This window comes from Engraulis encrasicolus, chromosome 1 (assembly GCF_034702125.1).
Source record: "Engraulis encrasicolus isolate BLACKSEA-1 chromosome 1, IST_EnEncr_1.0, whole genome shotgun sequence".
Lineage (NCBI taxonomy): Eukaryota > Metazoa > Chordata > Actinopteri > Clupeiformes > Engraulidae > Engraulis > Engraulis encrasicolus.
Window position 1 is genome coordinate 37,138,550 of NC_085857.1, and position 21,978 is coordinate 37,160,527.

The 21,978-nt window shown below is 42.8% G+C and overlaps 3 protein-coding genes across 4 annotated transcripts; 1 reads left to right on the top strand and 2 right to left on the bottom strand.

Annotated features, from left to right (window-relative positions):
• Positions 1-203: 203 nt before the first annotated feature.
• Positions 204-8,915, bottom strand: LOC134465905 (arf-GAP with dual PH domain-containing protein 2-like). The gene is made up of 11 exons (XM_063219834.1): positions 8,686-8,915; positions 8,281-8,411; positions 7,778-7,869; positions 6,644-6,732; positions 5,927-6,039; positions 5,059-5,208; positions 4,459-4,542; positions 4,267-4,329; positions 4,008-4,085; positions 3,408-3,636; positions 204-488 (listed from the first exon to the last, which is right to left on the bottom strand). Exons 1-11 carry the CDS (start codon positions 8,771-8,773, stop codon positions 457-459), a joined length of 1,149 nt encoding a protein of 382 aa, XP_063075904.1. The 5' UTR covers positions 8,774-8,915; the 3' UTR covers positions 204-456.
• Positions 8,916-8,994: 79 nt separating this feature from the next.
• Positions 8,995-11,590, top strand: tefm (transcription elongation factor, mitochondrial). The gene is made up of 4 exons (XM_063201484.1): positions 8,995-9,311; positions 9,487-9,965; positions 10,256-10,405; positions 10,640-11,590. Exons 1-4 carry the CDS (start codon positions 9,269-9,271, stop codon positions 11,078-11,080), a joined length of 1,113 nt encoding a protein of 370 aa, XP_063057554.1. The 5' UTR covers positions 8,995-9,268; the 3' UTR covers positions 11,081-11,590.
• Positions 11,554-21,913, bottom strand: atad5b (ATPase family AAA domain containing 5b). 2 transcript variants are annotated; one of them, XM_063201469.1, is made up of 16 exons: positions 20,538-21,913; positions 20,265-20,440; positions 19,702-19,855; positions 18,521-18,901; positions 18,312-18,408; positions 17,940-18,022; positions 17,579-17,727; positions 17,152-17,332; positions 16,705-16,887; positions 16,471-16,616; positions 16,274-16,367; positions 15,381-15,445; positions 14,812-15,159; positions 13,822-14,651; positions 12,807-12,965; positions 11,554-11,810 (listed from the first exon to the last, which is right to left on the bottom strand). In XM_063201469.1, exons 1-16 carry the CDS (start codon positions 21,277-21,279, stop codon positions 11,732-11,734), a joined length of 3,867 nt encoding a protein of 1,288 aa, XP_063057539.1. In that variant the 5' UTR covers positions 21,280-21,913; the 3' UTR covers positions 11,554-11,731. The 2 variants fall into 2 exon arrangements, with proteins under 2 accessions (XP_063057539.1, XP_063057529.1); XM_063201459.1 differs by having other exon boundaries at positions 16,471-16,619.
• Positions 21,914-21,978: the final 65 nt, after the last annotated feature.

Sequence of the window (21,978 nt, forward strand, 5' to 3'; positions counted from 1 at the left end):
AGCACGGATTGCGATAGCACTATTCCAAAAGCCAGACATCCCTAGCGACTGGTTTAACACTATGAATAATAAAACAAGATATTTCAATATGGCATTAAAATACCATATTCCAATACAACAAAATGTCATTAAATTTCAAAAGACTTAGGCCTAGACAACAACAAAAAATACCAAAACAATAAAACAATGGACATATATTTTGTTTAATATCAATTCTTCAGTTTCTGTGGAAAGGACAATACGTTTATGAAAACAGAAGCATACAAAACATTCATTCAAAAATATATGTACAGCTCCATCACAAAACGGATATCTGACAGACAATAATGCGTGCACTGAAAATCTCTGGAGAGTTATGTGCATAACACTACACACAAGTTTATACTGTATATCCATTCAAAAAGCGGCTGCCAATATAATTCAAAGACAAATCTCTCTCTTGCTGTGTCCTCCTCTTCAGGATTTTCGGCGGTTCATGTCTGCTTCCACTGAAATTAAAAAAAGAAAACAAGTCATTGGGATGGTGAGTCATGCCAAACATTTCCGGCCATGAGCTGTGTCTGTCTTCTCTCAAGCTGAGATAATCAGAGTGTGATGAAAAATGAGAAATTATGATTATGATTACAGTGCCCAATCATCTTCTAAGCCAGTGGAATAGTCTTGGGACCAACAATTTTCCATGATCATTAAGTTGTGATGCAATATTTTGCTGTGTTGTCTGCATCTTCAAATAATAATCAAAATATATATCCATGCATTTGATAATATGCATCATCATTTCCATTGTATGCTGACATACAACATGCCCATCAACACGTTGAGAGGAGTACCTTGTTTCTCTCTCTCTCTCTCTTCGAGATCACAGTCATTTATTCAATACCGTATCAACAACCGACAATAAAAGGGTGAATTAATCAATTTTTACAGCACAGCTCAGTGACCCAGATTTGGGTCCCGACCAGCCAGTTTACAAACACTGTTCTTAGCCATAACATTGCTGCATTCTATTTTACAAATCAGCTTAGATTATAACACTTTCGTGATTGAAAATAATGATCTTTTTTTTTTTCTCCGCAATATCCCCGACACACACACAAAAAAACTAATTACACTAAAACTCATGTTGCCAATTAAAGCATTGCCATGCTGAGAGTGCTTGCGCCACCTTTCATACATTGAACTTGAACGCTTCTCTGCCAGGGGTCTGCAGGGGGAGCTGTTTGGCAATGTCTGGACTACCTGTCTGGACTACCTTTGTCCTGTACCTACTAGACCAGTATTTCTCAACAGGGGTGGCGCAGGCCCCCCTCAGGGGTGCCGCGGAAACGTGGGTGATAAATAAATGATGTAATATAATACATATTTGCCTAAATTGATAAGTTAATGTTAGTCAGTGGAATCCTTCATCTTCCATTTATGCAAAATAAAGTAAATGTAGGTCGCCCCAGTCAGCTGAAACTTCGAACGTAGGTTTCATGACCAAATGACCAAATGAGTACTTTTCTCAGCTTGTGTGGTATCGTATGCCATGCCATGCTACGGCTTGTTGGTTTGGGGTGCCTTGAAATTTTTCATGAATTGAAAGGGTGCCTCGCCTAAAAAAAGGTTGAGAAACACTGTACTAGATTACAGCCAAGTGTCATAACAATGGAAAGAGTGCTGCATACTTTATTTACACAGAGCTAGTGGAGGTGTATGATGGCAGTTGTGTGGTGCATGAATGAATGCTGTTACTGTCGTATTCCTAGGGAAACATAGGCTGGGCAATTGAGTAGCACCAAAGGCAGTCATGTGTAAGCTGTTATGGCGCCAGACATGTAGCCCAAAGGCTGCCGCTTTTACTGCCAACCTGCCAGGTTGGTGGGGGGAGTAATTAACCAGTGCTCTCCTCCATCTTCCTCCATGACTGAGGTACCCTGATCATGATACCGTACTGTCTCACTGCTCCCTTTCGGGCGCCATGGGGCACCTAAGTCACGCCCTTCTACTTCCGATCCACGGGGCTGGAGCTCTCAAAATTTTTGAATGAGAGTTAATGGAGCGAGTCAAGCTAAATCCTCATCCCGTTTGGCATGTGCTCCGGATTTCACATATGATGACAGTGAATTTGAAAGGTTTGGATTTGCGTCGTAAGACCACTCATTTTCGGCACGCAAGAAACGTTATTTTAGCTTTTGTGCAAAACTGTGTTGGAGACTACATGTGCGCCTCGCATATCTGACGTGAAGCGAGGCACAGCCAACCCTACCGCTGCACCGTGGCTTAAGTGGCTGCGCGTCGGACATGCGACGTCTGTTGTGTAGTCCAAATAATTACATATTTTTGCACACACACAACTCAAAAATCGCTTGCCAAGTGAAGTCAACAAGCACACCATTGGTTGTTATTAATTCTGAGACACAGCATATGTGTGATCTACGGGGAAATGCGAGGTGGGTCGGAAAATAGCTTTGATCAGTCCCATTACAGCCCAGTCAAAAGTTTTTGCGCTGCCAGCCCCATAAGCCGCCCGGAAGGGGTGGAGACTTAGGTGCCCCATTGGGGGCTGCCCCCTTGCACAGGTGAGGCATAAGTGCAATTTCATTGTGTGCTGTGTGCAGTGAACACTTGTGCGCTGTGGAGTGCTGTGTCACAATGACAAATGGGAGTTGGAGTTTCCCAGTTGGGCTTTCACAAAGACAGTTTTGTATTATTAGTTTTCCTGAGAATCCTGTATAATGTGATTAAATGACAGCTGTTGGAGGTGTGTGAGTAGGGCCAGGGTGTAGCACCAAATCTTGGGGCCTGTGGAAAAGTGGGTCACACATTGGGCACCCACCCTCAACTAAAAGTAGGCCCTACCATTGTAGGCACACTGAGCCGAAAATAAGCCATAGAGGACCATAACAAGAATGCCATTGGTCCGACATCCAATTAGACAGATATGCGCAATGCTCAGGCTACTGGGGTAGGCTACATGTGGTCACGACTTTTCAGACAAAAAAATACACACGCAAAAACGTGCCTTTACTAACGGTTAGGGTTAGGAATGGTTTTGGTTTGGGCATAGTTTTAATGAGTGTGGTCGGACTAATGGATGTCGGTCTAATGGATGTCTCTTTTTAAACGGCCGATACGTACTCAGCGTACAACTGTCGGACTAATGGGATGTCAGACTAATGGGCTGTCAGACCAATGACATGGAAACCTACCAATAGGAAAAAAAGAGGCATCGCACACCACAAAAGGCTTTCTTGAGGTGCTGGCTTCTTGTGCATACAACTGTTAAAGAAAATGAAAAGAATGCCGCACACTCTGCTCCATGTTTTAATGGTCTACTAAAACATTTAGCAGAGTGTACGGCATTCGTTTCATTTTCTTTAACATGGAAACCTAACAACCCCTGTGCGTGAGTGAGTGGTTCTTACTGGCATAATGCTGTGGCGTCATAGGCTGGGAGATGACCTGCTTGAAGGCCGCTATCCACTCCCTCTGGTCCTGCTCTCGCTCGCACATGAACACAAACTGCCGGTCCGGCGTGTCCACGGCGATGCCGCACTTCCACTTGTTACGCAGGGTGCTCTTGGGGACGCACTCCCTCGCGGCGTAGCCGTGAGCCTCCGTGCCGATGAACACCGCCCCCAACTCCAGGGCATCCTCAAATCACACAAAAACAAGGAAGGAATCAGATCAAATGTCCTTCAGTTACGCAAATTGCATAGATTGGGTTCCATTTCACTAAAAGTTTGCACTATGTACTGTACTGTATGTGTGAAAGGTAAAAACTCTATGGCAGAATGTGCTACAACTGTGAGGCAGAGTACAGTTAAGAATGTCAAGTTCAAAGCAAGACGTTCTAAGATAGAATTTTGGCAGCTCAAAGAGTCGCCAATCGCAAATCGTAGAAATCAAACACGGTTTGATATTTGCGACTGGTTCATATTGAAATAATTCAATTATTATGTTCAATTATTGTGTTCATTTTTGGGACTCACTATCTTCACACTTTAACTTTAACCAATACATACCATTGGTGATTTAAAGTAGAGAAGCCTTCTGTCCACAGGAAGAAGCATGAACCATCTTCTCTTGAAAGGTTCCCTTTGCTTGTGTAAGGAATAAAGAGACCACTCATTATAATTCCTGATGTTCTGAAACATAATGCCTACACCTAAATGCTTAATCTACTGTAAGAAATTGATCTTGCCACATAAACTGCAGAAAGCATATGAAACATACAGTATTTACAGAATAATTGCATATGGCAGATATTGCTACTAAACCTACCTTTGGTCCAGTCTTTTCCATGAAGCCCTCTTTGAGACTGCTTCTCGTTAGTAATGGTAACAGCTGGTAAGATAAAAGGAAAAAACAAAACAAAAACACAGACACAAATAATTGCTGAAACCCACCATAAAATTCACTCAAATGTCGCTCCAAACATTTGCAATAAAAGGTGCAACAGCAGAATGTCCATACCTGACTGTCATTGCTTGGAGAAAGGGCCATTTTCAGGTAGGCAAAGCGGGCACCTCGGATTGCATTAAACCAGTTCACAATCTCCTAAAAGACAGAGTTGAATGACACATACAGTCAGTCCAATAATCAATAAATATCTAACCATCAGTCCTCTTCATCCAAACAATTTGACTGTATTTGTTTTAGGCAATCAGAAGTGTCAAGATCAATTTCAGAGAGAAGTCTCAATTTCCTGAACTAGCTGATATAAAGAGGTAACATGTGCAGGACAAAAAGCAATTTTTAAAATAGTTCAAAACGACACTTTTGCAGACCTCTGTAGTTGGACAGGTGAGTAGGACATTGTCCCAGTGGGGTTGTCATTCCAGTATAAAGAATTGTTAACATTTTTTAAAAATAAAATGGAATGTTTCGCTTTTTTATTTTCCATTGAATGTTTTCGAGTTATTTACTCTGGTAGTTTTGTGGTAGTCTCAGTCTGATGAAAAGTTGAATTAGCTGATGGCAATGGGGATGCACACAACAATTTTGACTTGTAAGTATTGACAGCTCTGTGAGACACATTTGGCATTCGTTTGCACCAGGCAGTTTGCTCCTCACCTGACCGCTCTCGTGGTAGAGGAAGAGGTTTCTGGTGCGGTCCTCTTTGAAGTAGGATATCTGGAGGCCGTGCGGGTGGCCTATCTTCTCCGTCTGGAAGGCTGCGTTCAGGTCCCTCAATGGGATGACGGCTTTGGGCCCTCGCGACACCTAACAGGGGACGGTGTTTAAGGTGAGATTTAGACACGCAAACAAACCAGAGGACAAAATGTTGTCAAGGGGCTGGATTGTGCTTTTGACGAATTACTGTAGCTATTGTCCCTGGTTGAATAGTGAAGATAAAAGACAAGACATGGTTGTTTATTTCTTAAAAAAAAAAAAAAAAAAGAATTACCAAAGGCCAATCAATGTCAGGCATTTCACTATTCCCCATATACAGTAAAAAAAAAAAGTCCTATGAACTTCCTTGACAATGGCCTCGTTTACATGAGACATTTAATTCAGAACTAACTTCATTTAATTCTGAATGAAGCTTAATTCTGCTTTGAAAACACATGTAAACACTTCACAATTCAGAATTAAATGAAAGTGCCATGTAAACTCGACAGAACTATTTAATTCTGAATTACTAATTCGAAATCCAAAACAGCCAATTTTCTTGAATTATAGATAAATGTTTAGCTGAGGTGTATTGTGGGCAAACAAACTCCCCTTTGACCTAAAGAGAGTCGTGACTTTATTTAACAGTTTTTGAGTAAACAGAACAAGCCTGTAAAATACTGCTGACACCACCAAGAACTTCCAAGCCTCACACCTAGTTTTGACAGTCAGAAACACAATCTAAAAGTGGTGAAACTTGCTGATACTGTACATGTGTGGGTGGTAGCCAGCATTGTCGATACCACTGTCGTTCCACCGCACCACTTACATCCTCTTTGTTGTAGTACACAAGAGTGAATTCTCGTTCAGACAGGATGAATTTCCTCTTCAAGAAGTGCTTATTGTCCTTGCCTTTCTTCCATAACGTCCCCTCGTGGTGACCTGGTTTGAGATAATGAACAAGTGAAGTGAAAGCCCTCCTGGGAGAGTCCAATTCCCATTGACATTGTGACACAGCACTTCACAGCATACAAGTGCATATTGCACACAACCAAATTGCATGTATGCCTGACCTGTGCAAGGGGGCAGCCCTGAATGGCGCCCCAAGGGAGCAGTTATGGAGGAGGATGGGGGAGAGCACTGGTTAATTACTCCCCACACCAACCTGGAGGGTCGGGAGTCGAACCGGCAACCTATGGGCTACAAATCTGACGTCCGAACCACTCACCCATGACTTCCTTCACTCTACATGAATGCTTTTTGAACCCACATGTGTGACAAGGCTTATTTACAAGGATTCATTAGCTACAACCCATTGCCACATGGTTTCAGCTGTCCAACCAGATGATTTCCTTGTTGAATGATCACCTGTTTTCTAGCTCACCTGGTTTTACCTGTCCAATTCAACCAGGTGATTGTAACTTATGAATCTATACTGCCCACGTTCATCACTGTATCGTACGTGACTTGCAATGGCAGCCTGTATTTGTAATGGGAGCTCGAGCCATGGTTGACTTGAGTTAGTAGGAAAAAAGGATATATTTACCTGAACTGTAGACTTTTTGAAGGTGCAGATGCTCTCCTGTGAACTCTCGCCGTTCATATTTTGCTCGAATCCACTGCTCTCTAAGAACCCTTCAAAGTAAAAAAAATATGGTCATACTCGTATTGTTGTTTTACATCATTATCTCATTATGCTTATGCGCAGGTACCATTATACTATTGTTATAGTTAAGGCGGCCATCTTGACAACTAACAGCTTCCACTTTGACTAGGTGAATGTAATTTAACTGTGAATATAATTTCTAAAATGGCTTTAAAGAATGTAAGCTATTTCTTTTCAGTCTTTTCATTATATCATAATTCATATGAAACTGCACAAACAGGGCCGGATTACGACGGCCTGAGGCCCCTAGGCTACGGGTTGCTGTGCATTATTCCGGCCCTGTGCACAACATAACATACAAGATAATGGAAAAAAGACTTGTGTGAATGAGTGTATTGAAGCCGAAAATATACAAAAGAAGTCTAAGGTTAACTGGAGAGACAGACGTTTCAGAGCTAGTCCATTCTCAATGTCTCCAGTAGCTACTGGAGACATTGAGAATGGACTAGCTCCGAAACGTCTGTTTCTACTGGAGACATTGAGAATGGACTAGCTCCGAAACGTCTGTCTCTCCAGTTAACCTTAGACTTCTTTTGTATATTTTCGGCTTCAATACACTTTTTCACACAAGTCTTGTGTGCGCCTCCTTTTTTCCATTATCTTGAGTGATTACTACTTTTTGGGAGTGCTCGCACCAAGCAATACACGAGTATTAATTTCAAGGCGCAGACGCCGACCTTTGTTGGTCTTTTGTCATTCACAACATAACATAGCCATTACAGTGATACAACAATAGTAGCATTTCTCTGATGTCAGGTAAACCCCCTATTCTCTCGTGACTGACAAATAATAAGTAAATGATAGTGTCAATTGGGGAAATACAGTTAACAATTTTCATAAGGAATTGAATTTACACTATCAAAAAGTGACCTGAGCTGTGTTGACAATTGTATGGTTGACAAAAAAACCCATGAAGATGTTTCTGCTCTACTTCTGCAAAGCGTTCCCTCTGAATGACCTATTCTTCTGCAGTCGTTCCACTTCCCCATCATGGTGAAGAGACAAAAGACTCACACGCAGTCGTGTTGCTTCGGTCTGTAATAAAACGCGGGCACAAACTTCTCATAGATGGCTTTGACAGCAGAATTGCCATGCGCCCTCATAAACTGCACACAACAACAAAAAAAGAGAAAGCAGACATAAATTTCAAATTCCACAGGCAAACATATAATCACATAAATGGCACACAGAAAAAAAAAAAAACATTCAGAGAGCAGATATACTATAGGTTTCAAACTCCATAGGCAAACACATAACCACATAAACTGCACACAGCAAAATGAGAATGCAGATATAGGTTTCAAATTCAATATTTTGTAAACATGACTCTTATAACTATGACAGATTGATGCTCATGCAACCTCATAACCTGCACACAGGGGGAAAAAACTGAACGTAGATGTACATTTCAAACTCTCAGGTAAATAAACAATTGTTGGGAACATGCTTCACAAAACCTCATATAATTGTTGAACATGGTTCTGATCACAAAGTTACTGTACAAAGTACTAGGCTACCTCAACCATGTCATCTTCCCAGTTGTCCAGGCGTATTGACTTGATGCGACTGATGTCTGGCATGTCTCTGTGTGTGCCTGAGCAGGTCATGCATACAAAGATACCCAGCCTGTAGGACGCCCAGTCTGGATCTGTCAAACCACATCATAGAAGATAAGAAGGACAACAAGTAGTGGACTGATAATTGGATTCATAACTAACTGGATATAGCCTAGGTTGGTAAACAGAATGCATAGACATCCTCAGACACAAAACGTTGTAGGCCTATACTTTCCTTTAACAGTGTAATATGCCGTTAATAACATTACGCTGTAAAGTCAACGTCCTGTCAGTGGTAAACATTCACATATTATTGTATTATACAAAAGGGTTAAAAACATTAAAAAAAAACCCATCAGCACTCACCAGGCGCCTCGCAGTCAGCACAGAAGCTGTTGCTGGGCTGTTTCACCATATCTAAAAGGATATTCTTGTTTCTGTCCCAGGACCCCATAGGTGCAGAGATGAGGCCATATTATAGATTTCTATCCAACTATAGTCCTTCTTCCCATGTTACCACAGTTATGTAGTCCAAACGTCAAAGCATATCCACAATTTTATCACCTCTTCAGTTTTTAGTAGCATATATCATGTTCTGCACTTAGGAGTTATCCATCTTCAAAGAGAAAAAAAAGCAATATAGAAATAGAGGTCTTACTGTAAACTATGTTTCCTCTGTTTTCTTGTAACTACCCGAACTAGGACCCTGCCCTTAAACCTGAGGAAGTGAAACATCACGACACCCATGTAAACATGGAACAGTGTGATGATTATTCAGTGCAGTGGTTGGCTGCTTGTTCCTCAGTGGTTTTTGAACAAGGTAAAGTGGAACGTTAGTTCTTCGTTTTGAGTTCGACACGGATTGTTTATTAGCACGGACTGGCAGTGACACCTGTGTGTATGTTGTTCACGCTGTTTCGCCGAAAAAATACCATGCAGTGATAAAGAAATGTGGATCGCCAGGCGTCTTCCTTTTTCAGCGGTCCTGAGAGGTAGTTTTCAAAGACCATAGCAAAATGTGAACAATGTGACACTGCATATTTGATGTACAACTATGAATTATAAGATAGCCATGCTAGTTCACCTTGTCGTCTGTTATCCAACAGGCTACTTGGACATAAGGGGGTATGAGCGCTTATGCTGATTTTCATTGTATTGTCTCCGCAGGTCATTATGGATTACTCGGTCGTCCAAAGGGATGTCTACCCGAGATCAAACCCAGATTCCTCCAGTGCACATGTTGCTGGCGCAGTCGCATCACGGTGGCGGGCTTCGACGCTTTGAATGGTGTGTTGTCCTCTCCCAGTCCTGACACTTGCACTGACGATAAACAAACGCTGGACGCCTTTTACACATCTGACCAGCGAGATGTCATTCTACAGCTTCTAAACAACGCTTCAGAACCAGAACTTGCGGGCGTCAAGTTATTGAGGGGGCGTAAGTCTGTGAATATAGTGGACTACAGAAGTAAACATGGGCCATTCCAAAATTTAGAAAGTGTCACCAAAGTGCCTTTGCTGAAGCACAAAAGTGCACTCGTCGTTTTCAATGCAATTCTCAACCCACCCGAGAAGAAAGAGAAAAAGAAATCAAGGATATCCTTTGTAAAATACATCAGGCCTGAGGTTGATCGGGAGCAGTTAGAGGTAAAGTTGCAAAGGACTTTATTGCACTTCAGATTTTTTGCTTTTAAAAATGTTACTTACTGATTCCCTATTATTACTTTGCACATAGGCACCTGTAATCATCCATTTAGTAATGTGTTTATGTATAAGCAAATTTTCAAATGAAAATAAAACCAACATTTCACAAGGAGACATTATCATTATGCGTTTCTTCTTTATGGAGGCTACCTGTTTGACACCACATTTGAGAACACATCATACATTACGATATTTCTTTTACATGGTTAAATGGAAATCATACTTTGTTCCAGGATGCGGATTCCATCGTCTCCATCATATGTGGCACCAACAAAGTGGCATGGGCACATGTGGACCGCGGAGTGACCGTGCTGGATTGGCAGGCTCAGGACTGCAGCAGTTTCTTGACTGGCACGTACATGGCCTCGTCCTACTTAGCTGATGTAAGTAAGAAGCAATTCAAGTTTTACACAACTGTATTGCCTGCCTCATTTGCCCAGCTTATTCAAAGAGTGTAATTGAACTTCTTCCCCTAGGCCTGAAGATGTTGAGGGGGATGAAATGCCTTCAAGCTCTAAGAAGTTACTCACAGCTTAACTCTTGAACCACATTGTATTACCGGTATTGCTTTAATAGTTTCAAATACAACGTGTTTTGCCTTTTTCCCTCCCACCCAGATTACAGCAGTTGTGAAGAACATGCCCGACGCAGACTTCTTCATCATTGAGAAGCCAGGCATCACTGTTCAGAACACAACACTGTTCCCAGTCATGGCCCACCTCCGAACAGTGGAGGCCATGCTGTTTGCCCTGCTTACCCAAAGGCAGCAGGAGGCGGGCAGCAGCGGTGGTACATCGCCCAAAGTCCTCAACATGATGCGCCTGGCTGTCGGACGCCATTTCGACCTGATAGTGGGCGAGTCCCGAACCAGCGGCGCGAAGTTGGTCCGCCAGATGATGACCGAGTCGGTGACTAAGAAGGAACCCAGGGTGGTGTTTCCACACGACCTGCTGGTGAAATACCGCAACGCTTTCCAGATGGGAAGCCGCAACCGCGGGGAGGAGCTGTGCGATTCTCTCCTGCAGGCGGTGGCCTTCTTTGAGCTACTTGGGAAATAGAACTTGCCCTTTATTGGCATCCCAAACAACCATAGGACTGAAGGCCATGTCGCCATTTTGTGGCTCAAGTCAATGACAAAATGTGAAACTATGGCGGGTTGGTCTTGTATAGTATGTGCAGGTTGTTATGGGTATTTTGTACAGTACAAGAACGCAGCTGTTGAATCACCTGAAGTATTTGAGATTAAGTGTAACAGTATGTGAGAGGATACTGTAATAGAGGATAGAATACAGGAAGAAACACTGATCAGGGTTTAATATCCTACCATCACTCACTCAATGTTGCCTTTTCTCTTCCTGGAATGTTATGTGGTCACAGTCCCTCTTTTTCCACCAATTCCACTAATGTGAACTCAGAGACTGCAGATCTGTGTGTGTGTGTGTGTGCATGTTCATGTCTGATCCAACCTGAAGTCGAATGCCTGCTAAACCACAAACCTCCCGAGACGGCATGACGTTCAGCACTTGCCAACTTCAAAAAGTAATAAAATTGTATTTATTTGAAAATTGCATTGTGTCCTGCAAAACAGTTAGTCCATTATGTTATTACAGGAAAACAGATAATACATTCAATATATACACATAGAAATATGTACTGTAAAAAGACACTGAGAATTCATTGAGGTATGGTGTGTTGTGCTTGGCCCCCCATCATGGGAAGTCATTAGACAGGAGCAGTAAGGTGCTTTTGGAGAGCCCACTCTGGATCCTCCTCAGGTAGTGTGGCTGTCTGTGAGAGAAAAAAAAGCAAAAAAACAAACATGGTATGGCAACAGTACAGCAGTCTTTCCCTGCAATCAGAGGCGCCACCAAAAATGTTGGACCCCATGAAAGATTCGAATTTTGGGGGGCCTTAAGTCAGTGCTATCAGTGCATGGGCCCTTAAAATCCTCCCCCTAGCGGCACCCCTACCTGCCATATATGCTGTAAAGATGCAGCTCAGGAAATTACACATTATTATGACCCTAGAACAAAAGAAACCCCAAAAGGCAAATATTTGTTGAGTTACAGTATGTATTGCTCTTGTGATGAATACCCGTGCTGAAGAGACAAGTTCACATTTGTGGAAACAATATGGCACCAATGTTAGTAAGTATTTAGATGAAGAGCGAGAAGCTTATACTCAAAGATGTCCAGTTGCTATCACAAAGGCTCTTAAGATTACTTGTTGCAATAGCATTAGAATTAAGACTGTGTGTATACACAATCATCACAGGTACATCAGCTTTGGCTGGTTACCAGATAGTAGTACAGACCAAAACCTGGCATCATACCAGAGCGTTAAGATAACATGCCAACTTGAACCAGTCTATCACATTTGTGCATCACGACTTTGTATGTTAACTCGTGCTCCACAACGCCCTGTGACAGGTTCGGTTTAGGCATGGTTTTGGTCAGGGCACAATTTTGCCATTTCCCTTGCTTCATTCACTGTTCTTGGCCAAACTAAAAGTGGCAGAAACATTGCTTTACTGACAGGTAAGGGTTAGGCATGGTTTTGATCAGGTCACAGCAGGGCATTTTCGTGTCAAGCAACAGAAATACGCCGCAACAACAAATGCAGACACTGCGAGAACTGTGCAAACCTGGTCAAAGTGCTGTCCCGTGGTGTTGAGAAGCACGACTTTACTTGCAATGGGTTCGCACTTCAACATGGAATACACTGGTGTGAAAAAACATGCCTTTGCATGATTGATACCAGTCTGTTCATATGTTGCTCTCTCACCTGTGCCTGGTCCTGCCCTGCTCCTGCTGACTCTCAGACCTGCAGATGGTGCGCAGGCAGGGTAGGTAGTCGGTGATGACGTCCCGGCTGCTTCCCAGTCTACTGGATACTTTGCTGGAGAGAACTGTCTTGACGACGTCACCTCGCCTTTCAGTAGCACTGCAAAACATGAAGCACATTTGACATGCATAAAGGGACAACAAATACAGGCTAACAGAGGATGACTGATTTTTGCACAGGGATGGGCAGGTTCAGAACCTTAAATCTAGAGTTTTATTTCAAATGATGTACACTTAATTATTACACAAGCAGGGGAAATAACATGACAAGAGAAAAAGCACCATCATCAACATTTCTGGTCCTGCATTTAAGGAAATTAAACTGCATTAGAGTGGTTGCAGCCTGATCTCTCAGAATTCCGTGGAATGGACACGGATCTTTGGGACACAAAATCTGTGTCAGTTTCACAGATTTTGTGCTCCTGGACACGGCATCGTTTTCCGTGATGGACACACGGAAGTGCTTTCTATATTCCCACAGCACTGCGTTAAGTCCATCATTAGAAAATAGATACCAAATGCTAATCCTAAACAAAATAATGCCATAGCTATTCAAGTTGTGCCCTGACCAAAACATTCCCTAACCATAACCTGTCAGTAGACATATTTTTGAGAAATACCTTTTCCAGTTGGTTGATAGGCTATCAAATTCATGTAATAAACGAAAGAATACTAGCTGTGCCCAGACCAAAACAATCCCTTACCCTAACCTGTCAGTAAGAAATGTTTTTGCGAAAAAATAAATAAATCCTGATACAAACACAAGACTGTGGAAACAGAGCTGTGGAAATATAGAGAAAGCACTTCAGTGTGTCCATCACGGAAAATAAATCTGTGTCCAGGAGCACAGCATTTTGGCAAAATCAGTGAAACTGACAAGGATTTTGTGTTCGAAAGATCTGTGTCCATTCCACGGAATTCTGAGAGATCATGTTGGCGGCGGTACGGAGCATTACCTCATTTCACTTTGGTTAGGTTGACCCCAAAGGAGGCCATCTCTGTGTGGAGGTGGAGGTACGGTGAGCTGTTCCAGCAGCTGTTTCCACTGCTCTGTTCCCATCTCCTGTCCTAGGTCCCTCTGGGCCCTCGCCACGGCCTGCTCCATCTTCAAACAGCAATTTGTAAAGCTGAAGCTCTCCACTGCAGCTCTCATTTCAGTCGATTTGTACAGATACATTTCATTGTCCTCCTCTTGCTCCTCTCTGAGTTCATCTAGCATGCCATCTCTTAGTTCTGCTCCTAACCTGACAAAAGGCAGTCCAGGCAGACGATGCTGTCCGTTTCTCTTTGCTGCGTGCCCGTCCTGCGGTAAGCAGCAATCCATGAATGACAAGTCGTCAAGGAATCCCGCGAGGCTGTCTAAACACCTAGACACCAAGCTAGAAGAAGAAGCTTCTTTCTTTGTGATGTGCGTCTCAGTCGTCGTCTTCTTGGAACGCCCCATGTGAGGACGCCCTTTAGTGTCCTCCTTGGGCTGCGACCTCTGAGTTTTCAAAGACAGACAGCGTCTTTTCTTTAGCTTGGGTGCGTCCTTTCCACCAGGGGGTTTACCAACATCTGCACAAGAAGATGGAGATGGATTCTGGAGGTTCTTGACCCCCCTGTCTTCATATGACTCCGTGTTTATGTTTATAACCATCAGATAGTCTTTGAGGTTGGGTGAGATGGTGGTTGGCAGAGGTAAGAGTGACTCCATGGTCAAGTAAAGTAAATTTGTCTCTCTTTTCTGGCTTTCTGACAGGATTTCCAGGCATCTTCTGTGTTCAGACCTTGTCCAGTAATGGATCTATAGTGTAGGAAATACAATAAATCTGTCTGAGCATTTACACATCGGTACAAAAAAAGTTACAGCTACACATTACACAAAAACAATGGCATATATCATAGAAGTCTGATCTTCACTGTGACACTATAAACTTCCACATAATATTAAAAAGTTAACTCACTGAGGTCACATTGAATATCTTGGCTAGCTGGTGCACTCCCCACGTGTCCAGAACTTCACGGGGTGTTTCGGGACAGACACCACCACACGCAGGTTGACCAGCAAGCTCCTTTAACCCCTCAACAGCAGATTCCTCCTGGGCTTCCGGAAACTTCTTCGCACATGGACGACCGGGAGGAGTCCCAACTTCAAGCCCCTCACCACCTCCGCTCCTCACCCAAAACTGAAGCTGGAGTAGAGACTGCCGAATGTCTCCCAACTTTACAGACCACAGGGAGCAGAGGTCACGAGGGTCCGTCCTCACGCTTTCAGCCAGGCACACCAGCTGCAGGTAACAGCAAACCACTTCCTGTGTGAAAAACACAATCAATTCTAACAGTTACAATCGGTACAATGATGATGTTGAAAATTAGTACAAAGTCAAAACAAAGATATTTGAACCTGATATTTTGAACCTTAACGCAAAGGGCCTTTTAAAATGTAACATTTATCAGTACAATTATTTTTCATAACACCATCTCTTGAAAGTTGGTACAAATCAAAAGATATTTGGATTCTTTTGAACCTTACCACGGAGGGCTTCTTAAAATGTAGCTCTTCCAAGCTGCCATCAAACGTCCCGCCAAATAAAGGATCTTTGGACAACCAAATCATTGTTAGTTTTTCTTTTCCCCCAAATATCAAGGCAGACCATTTCATCATCATCATGGTATACTGACATTTAGGGGCTCCAGGTAGGATTAGAAGTTTAATATATCACTGCCCCGAGTCAGCCGATGGTTATGCGATTCATTAGTGAGTGAACAATGACTCTCGTAACCACTTCCACAGTCCACTGTCAGAAAACCCTGAATGCTTTACATACCGTATTCAGATTTGTATCAACTGCTGGCATTCCGTGATGAAAAACATTCTCACAGCAGGTTTATTTGAAAAGCATTTTTTCATTACAGTGTAGATTTTGAGACAAGCATGCCACTGGCACCGTGCAAACGACGTCATCCTACATTGTGCCCCTTTAAAGGACCAGTTCAGTCAATTTCAACATGCAGTTGAAATGCTCACACTACCCTGGACTTGTTTGATTTTCTTCTTCTTCAGCCTTGTCCGAGATCCTGGTCATTGTAATGGGGGCAGCGCTTTGTTTACATTTAAAAAAAAAAAACATTTTTATTTATTCCCAAAAACATCCAAAATGTTATACAACACCAGCAGACAACTAGCAAACAGTGGTACCTTTTTGGGAAAATATTTGGAGTAGGCCTATGTTACTTTAAAAAAAAAATGTAAACAAACTCTGCCCCCATTAGAATAGGTCATATCTCTGAAAGGGTTGAGCCGAAAAATGTGGCATCACTGGGTACTGACAAGTCAAGGGTAGCGTGAGCAATACAACAGCATATTGAAATTGACTGAACTGGTCCTTTAATATTTAAAAAATGTGAGATAAAGATGGGGTTTACCTGTGGTGGTTAGAACGACAGGTCTTTTGGTTGTGGACATGAAGGTCTTGATTGCAGAAATAAATCCTACATCTTCGCTGAAGATAACATCAACCTTGCAAATACGACAAGTTGGGAATTATTTTAGTTAGGGTTTTCCATATACATCACATTCATCTAAAAATGCAGTTTAGCTAGCTTCATATTGAAAAGCTTACCTCCTCAAACAAAATGAGAGACATGACTGTGGATCTGCCTGTCTTCGGAAGTGAGTGATTATTGATTTCAGCATCAACTTCCTGCTGTTTCACTGAAAAGTCTGCATCTGCATTCTTCTCATTTTTTGGTTCCTCACCTTCATCACCTGCTAAGGTAATGGATTAACTCATTTACTCACCTATATTATTTATGAAACAACTGATGAATAAAAGTTATTTGCTGAAAAAATGTACCATGTTTAACTTGATCAGGACCGTTTTCAGTGATTTGCTCTGGTTTGTTGTTCTTTTTCTTGAAGAAGTGTGTCAGATCCACAGACTTCCCTCTCTTCAGGGCACTTTTCGTATGCATTTTTGATGGCAGTCGACGAGTGGATGTTGTAAGCTTGCTGGGTAATTCGGTCTTACCTGCTGCCACTGGGAAAAATATGGTCATGTTACATTCAAGCCTGATGAAAATGCTTTTGTACTATCAAAACGTTGCCAATATGAAGAACTAAAACATATTCTTGGAGCATACACACTGCAGACCACTTTTATCACAATATACAGTTTTTTTGACTAGCACTTCAGCTATTTTGGATTTGGACACCCTTCTCCACTTTTAGATGTACTACATTCACCTGTACATGACATTTCTATTGAGATCTGGTTCTCCAGTGGAAGTCATAATAAACTTACGAGAAGAGGTGACGGGTTTAGTTGAGTAGCCAGCTGCAGCGGTGTGGCAGGTGAAGTAGGCCGGCTTTGAGGGGACGGAGACTCCAGTGGAGGAGCCCACCTGATGGGACTGGGTGGCCTCCTTCAGCTGGGAGAGAATGAGCCGACCACTGCGCTGAGAAGAGGCGTTCACTTCAAACACCTGCACAATCACACGAGACACTGTCAGCAGTAGGTTCACTTTAAAATTCACCTGGCTCCGCTACAGCAGCACCAGATAGTGCAAAAATTTTAAGTGCACCAAAAAAAAAGTCCACAGTGATATCGAACGTTTCTAAATCAATGCAATGCAAACAGCGAGGCATTGTATTGTTTTTCTTGAGATGGTACTGTACAATTATATGCTTCCTTTCTCCTAAAATTATCCTACAGCTCTATTCAATTTTACCTTGAAGCCCAGCTCCTGGGCACAGGCATACACCGCAGCGGTCTTTCCGATTCCATGCGGACCAGTGATGAGAACGGCATTACGCAGTTCTGACGACTCACAATCCTCCGTGACCATCTCACCCTCAAAGTCCCCACTATCCCAAGATTCTGAAAGAGAAGATACACATATTATCAGGTAGTTAGGGGCTCTATGTATTTAAAAGTAGTCAAGTTACTTTATTGGTACCCATGGGTTAACTGCTTTTGCAGTTTGAGAGAGAGATAGGTGTTCCTACGGATACGCTACAAACAGAGTAGAATAGCTAAATAACTAACTATAACTTGAATAGGTCTCTTTTACAACTGAAGCACATTTTCACCTTTCCTCTTCCTCGTTCTCATTTCTTCCTTCCTCCTCCTGCACTCTTCCTTGTCAGCTCTCAGCTTCCATTCCTTCAACCACCTGAAAGAGATGAACATCATCACTCAAGCACTTTCAATCTGTAGTTTTTTCAACTAAAACTGAAGAGAAGCTCAGCCCTTATTGACAATATGGACAATATGAGACAAACAGTGTTGTCGTGTACCCTCCTCCATAACTTTTCCAAGGTTACTTTGAGCAAGGCATTCCCTTATTTCTACAGGGAGACCTATGCCTAACTTTTCACCAAGCTGACGTAGAACCCAGCCAGCTAAATTATGTAATTTGGTGAAGTACAATTGACACTCAACATTGAAAAAAAGCTCCTTACTTCTGCAGTCTCTTCACTCCAACAGCATTCCCAGCCACCTCACTAGAGTGTGAAGGCTGGTATTTTTCCGTCCACAAGGCTTCTTCTCGAACACATTCTGATATAGAACAACAATGGGAAAATAATTTGACTATAGGTATATAAAATGACTAAGTGAATATTACTTGAACATGATTGCTACTGTATCGTACCAGTCTATAACCACTCACCATCATTATTATTGAGTTGATGTGTGTTTGAAGTCTCTGTGTCCTTCTTCCAGATGTCTTGCAGTGTCATGGTCACATTAGCGTTAGATGCCAAATACGTACTGCCACTATTGCCTTGCTGTTGCTGAAGCTTTCTCGTCCGGCTCAACCTACTCCTGCATGCCTGCTGCCTCCTGGGTGTGTAATCTGATATCACCAGTGGAGACCCTGTTGGGGAGCCAGGGTGAGGCAGGGCTGTGGTCTCCTCTGGTGTGTGGTGGTGGTGGTAGGTCCTACGCCTCTTGGGGGATATACCATGACCCGGTCCCTCAATCCTCCACTTCCTCTTGCCCCTGCCGCGATGGTCGGCCATTCCAGCTATGTGTGCATTTTGCTTTGATTCTAAGAGCAAAGAAGGCGGAAAACATTCTTGTCCTTGTTGACATACTCTATACAGTAGGTTGCAGGTTTTGATTTTAGTGACCGTTTAAAGTAAATTTGTTTATCTTGGGTCTCTTCAGATCACACTACATGGTTCCAGTGATCCATATCCTTGGTCTGTTCATCTCTCTTGAGATCAAGATAAACAAATTTGCTTTAGAGCGTGACAAGCATGTGTGGCGGTAAACAAGTGAGTTTTACAAAAAAGTGTATCCTCTCAATAGCCAAGCATGGTAGTGGGACTGACATGGTTTGGGGATGCATGAATGTTGTCAACATTGGCAATCTGAAATACACCTAAAAGAAACAAGCATGTCAACATGCACTGTGACTACTGAAGCAGATCATGATATTCTCCATAGGATTGCATTCAAATCTCACACCAATCTATTTAAGCCAGGTGCACAATCAAAATGTAAAAATTCAATGCAAAGAAAGGTTGAAACGCACACTGATGACCTCCCTTTTAATGCCTTTTCATTTCGAGACGATTCGAGCATTAATGTTCAAACAATAATGGCTGTATTTCGGTTTTTTTCTGAGTGAACAAGAGATGTAAGCGGTTAAATATGTTGTTAAAAGGTCACTAATCATTGTGTCAAAGTGAAATTTCTGTAATGCTTTCCTATGAAAAGATATACTCACAAATCTGCAAAAACTGTGAGGAGTGCACTCACTTTCGTGATATACTGTAGGTCATTAAAAATAGTTAGGTTGTGTTGATGCGTCCTAAAACTGCAGTGATTCCAGGACAGACATACCTTGGTTGACCCATTCTTCTTCTTGTTGTTTTGTGCGCTTTTTGGCGAGTGCAGTGAATAGTTTCTGAACTGGAAAGAGAGGGTTGGCCACCTTCAGCTCCTCCAGAAGCTGCTCAGTGACATCCTCTGGCAGGGCTTCTCTCCATCCCGATCTCTACAAAGAAAGACAGCGTCATGTCAACACATAATTACCTCTGCCAAGGAGGTTATGTTTTCGGTAGTGTTTTTTTAAATAGTATTTTTGTGGGACTTTTCAGCCTTTATTGGTTTTTGTGAGACAGGATAGTGGAGGAGAGACAGGAAGTGAGCTGGGAGAGAGAGACGGGGAAGGACCGGCAAAGGACCCGGACCGGGAATCGAACCTGGTACAGTGGTACCAGTACCTAATAGGTCCGGGTTCGAATCAAAACAGGTCAACTAGACTCCCCTTCATTTCAATAACACAGTGTATGGGTCAACATGTTCTGGTAGTTGCACACGTCAGGGTGGCATAACGACAGCTAATGCCACTATCATATGGATTATATGATTTTTGTTTTGTTTTCTTTTCTAAAGTGGATTACCTGTGGCTTGATCGAGAGATTCCTTCGGACACTGCGTCTGTCTATCTGTGTAGTCGACTTCGCTAAAAGGTTACTGTCAGCATGATGCGAGACACCGGAGAGACACCTGGGTGTTGGTTGTCTCAGGTGTCTTAACAGAGGTGATGCCGGCCAGGGAAGACACCACAGCTGATCGTCTGTAAGGGATAGACAGAACAGACCTTCACATAGACGCACACAGTAGTATGGTCAAATGGCACACACAATATTGGGGAAAAAGTGACATTTTCTAACCGTTTGTGTTTTGTAAAACATGTCCGCCAGGTTGAAGTGGCCTGTATGTTGGTAGTTGAACAGCACCTATGGCACCACCACCATGTAACTTTTCAGCTCTTTCTGGCTGGTGGCTTCTCTGCAGTTGTCGTGGGAGATCAGTCTGACCCTTGTGAGGTAAGTGGGCGCCTTGATTGCTTGACATGCGAGACTGACTCAGAGTGGGTTTCACATCTGACTTAGAAGGCTGGGGATGCTGCTTCCGTTTGCCCAATCCACCTGCAGGTGATGGACGAGCACCAATAGTTTCAACTTCCACATACTGGCTGGACTTGGTGCTTAATGTCTGAGAAAGGGGAGACACACCTTTGACTAAAATATGCTTTGATGAAATGCTTCTGGTGCCTTCTTTGTCTTTTGACGCTCCCAAAGTGTCAGTTGGCACAGTCTGAGCTGAGTTGTTTCTATGGCATTTCAACAGTAGGCCTAATGGTGTAACAGATGAGACTGTGGCCACACAGTCCTTTTTGGAGGTGTTTGTTGCCAGGTCCTCCTTGGTTCCTGTGATTGCATTGTGTGTCCAAAGGAAGTTCTGTTTCCCAGAACTGTCATCAGCCTTTTGGCTTCGTTGGAGCTTCTGATGTGAGGCATGTTTCTCGAGTCTCTGATTGCCTTCTGTGGATGTGAGGGTCACGAAAAAGTCAGCGATGTTACCAGCTCGATGCAGATTGGCTTTAGTTTTCCTCTTTGTAGATGATGCCATGTGGAAGAAGGTTCCTTTACTTCTCTGCAGTTAGATTCGTCTGACAGTTGCATTGTGCTGTACGATAGCAGACAGTGCTAAACAAATGGGACATCTGCGATTTCTGCTGTGCACACCACCAATATTTTAAAACGAAGCATTCACATTCCTTAGTTGTCAAAAAGCAAACTGATTACCGTTGACTTTTAAATGCACACTACCTGAAATGTGCATACAAAGTAACGAATAAGAAATTCCACGTTCCCCACCGACACTGCAACAACGTCGCCTCCGTTGCCATGAAACGTGTTACATTGTTGCAAGTTCTCTGATTACATTGTTAAAAGTTCACAGATGCATAGAAGACATTACCATTTATCGGCTAAAACAAGAGACCGAGACGTAACTTTTCACAATACACAATCACCGCACTTCATAAGGGCAGACCGACAATGCATCCCGCCAAATGAACAACATGCCGAGCAGGAAACAGCTCCACCAATCGGTAGACTAGTCGAGTATGAGGTCATTGTAGACGCCGCCTTCTCAAATTGTGGTGCAGACACCTCGTGCGCCTGGCTGGACGTCTACACTGTTTACGTGTTGTTCATGTGGCAAAAAATTAGTTATTTCATATTCTACATCATATTGACGTAGTAACCTACAACTGCCATAGTACTTCATAATACTATGGGGCTACATATGACTTATCAACGGCTC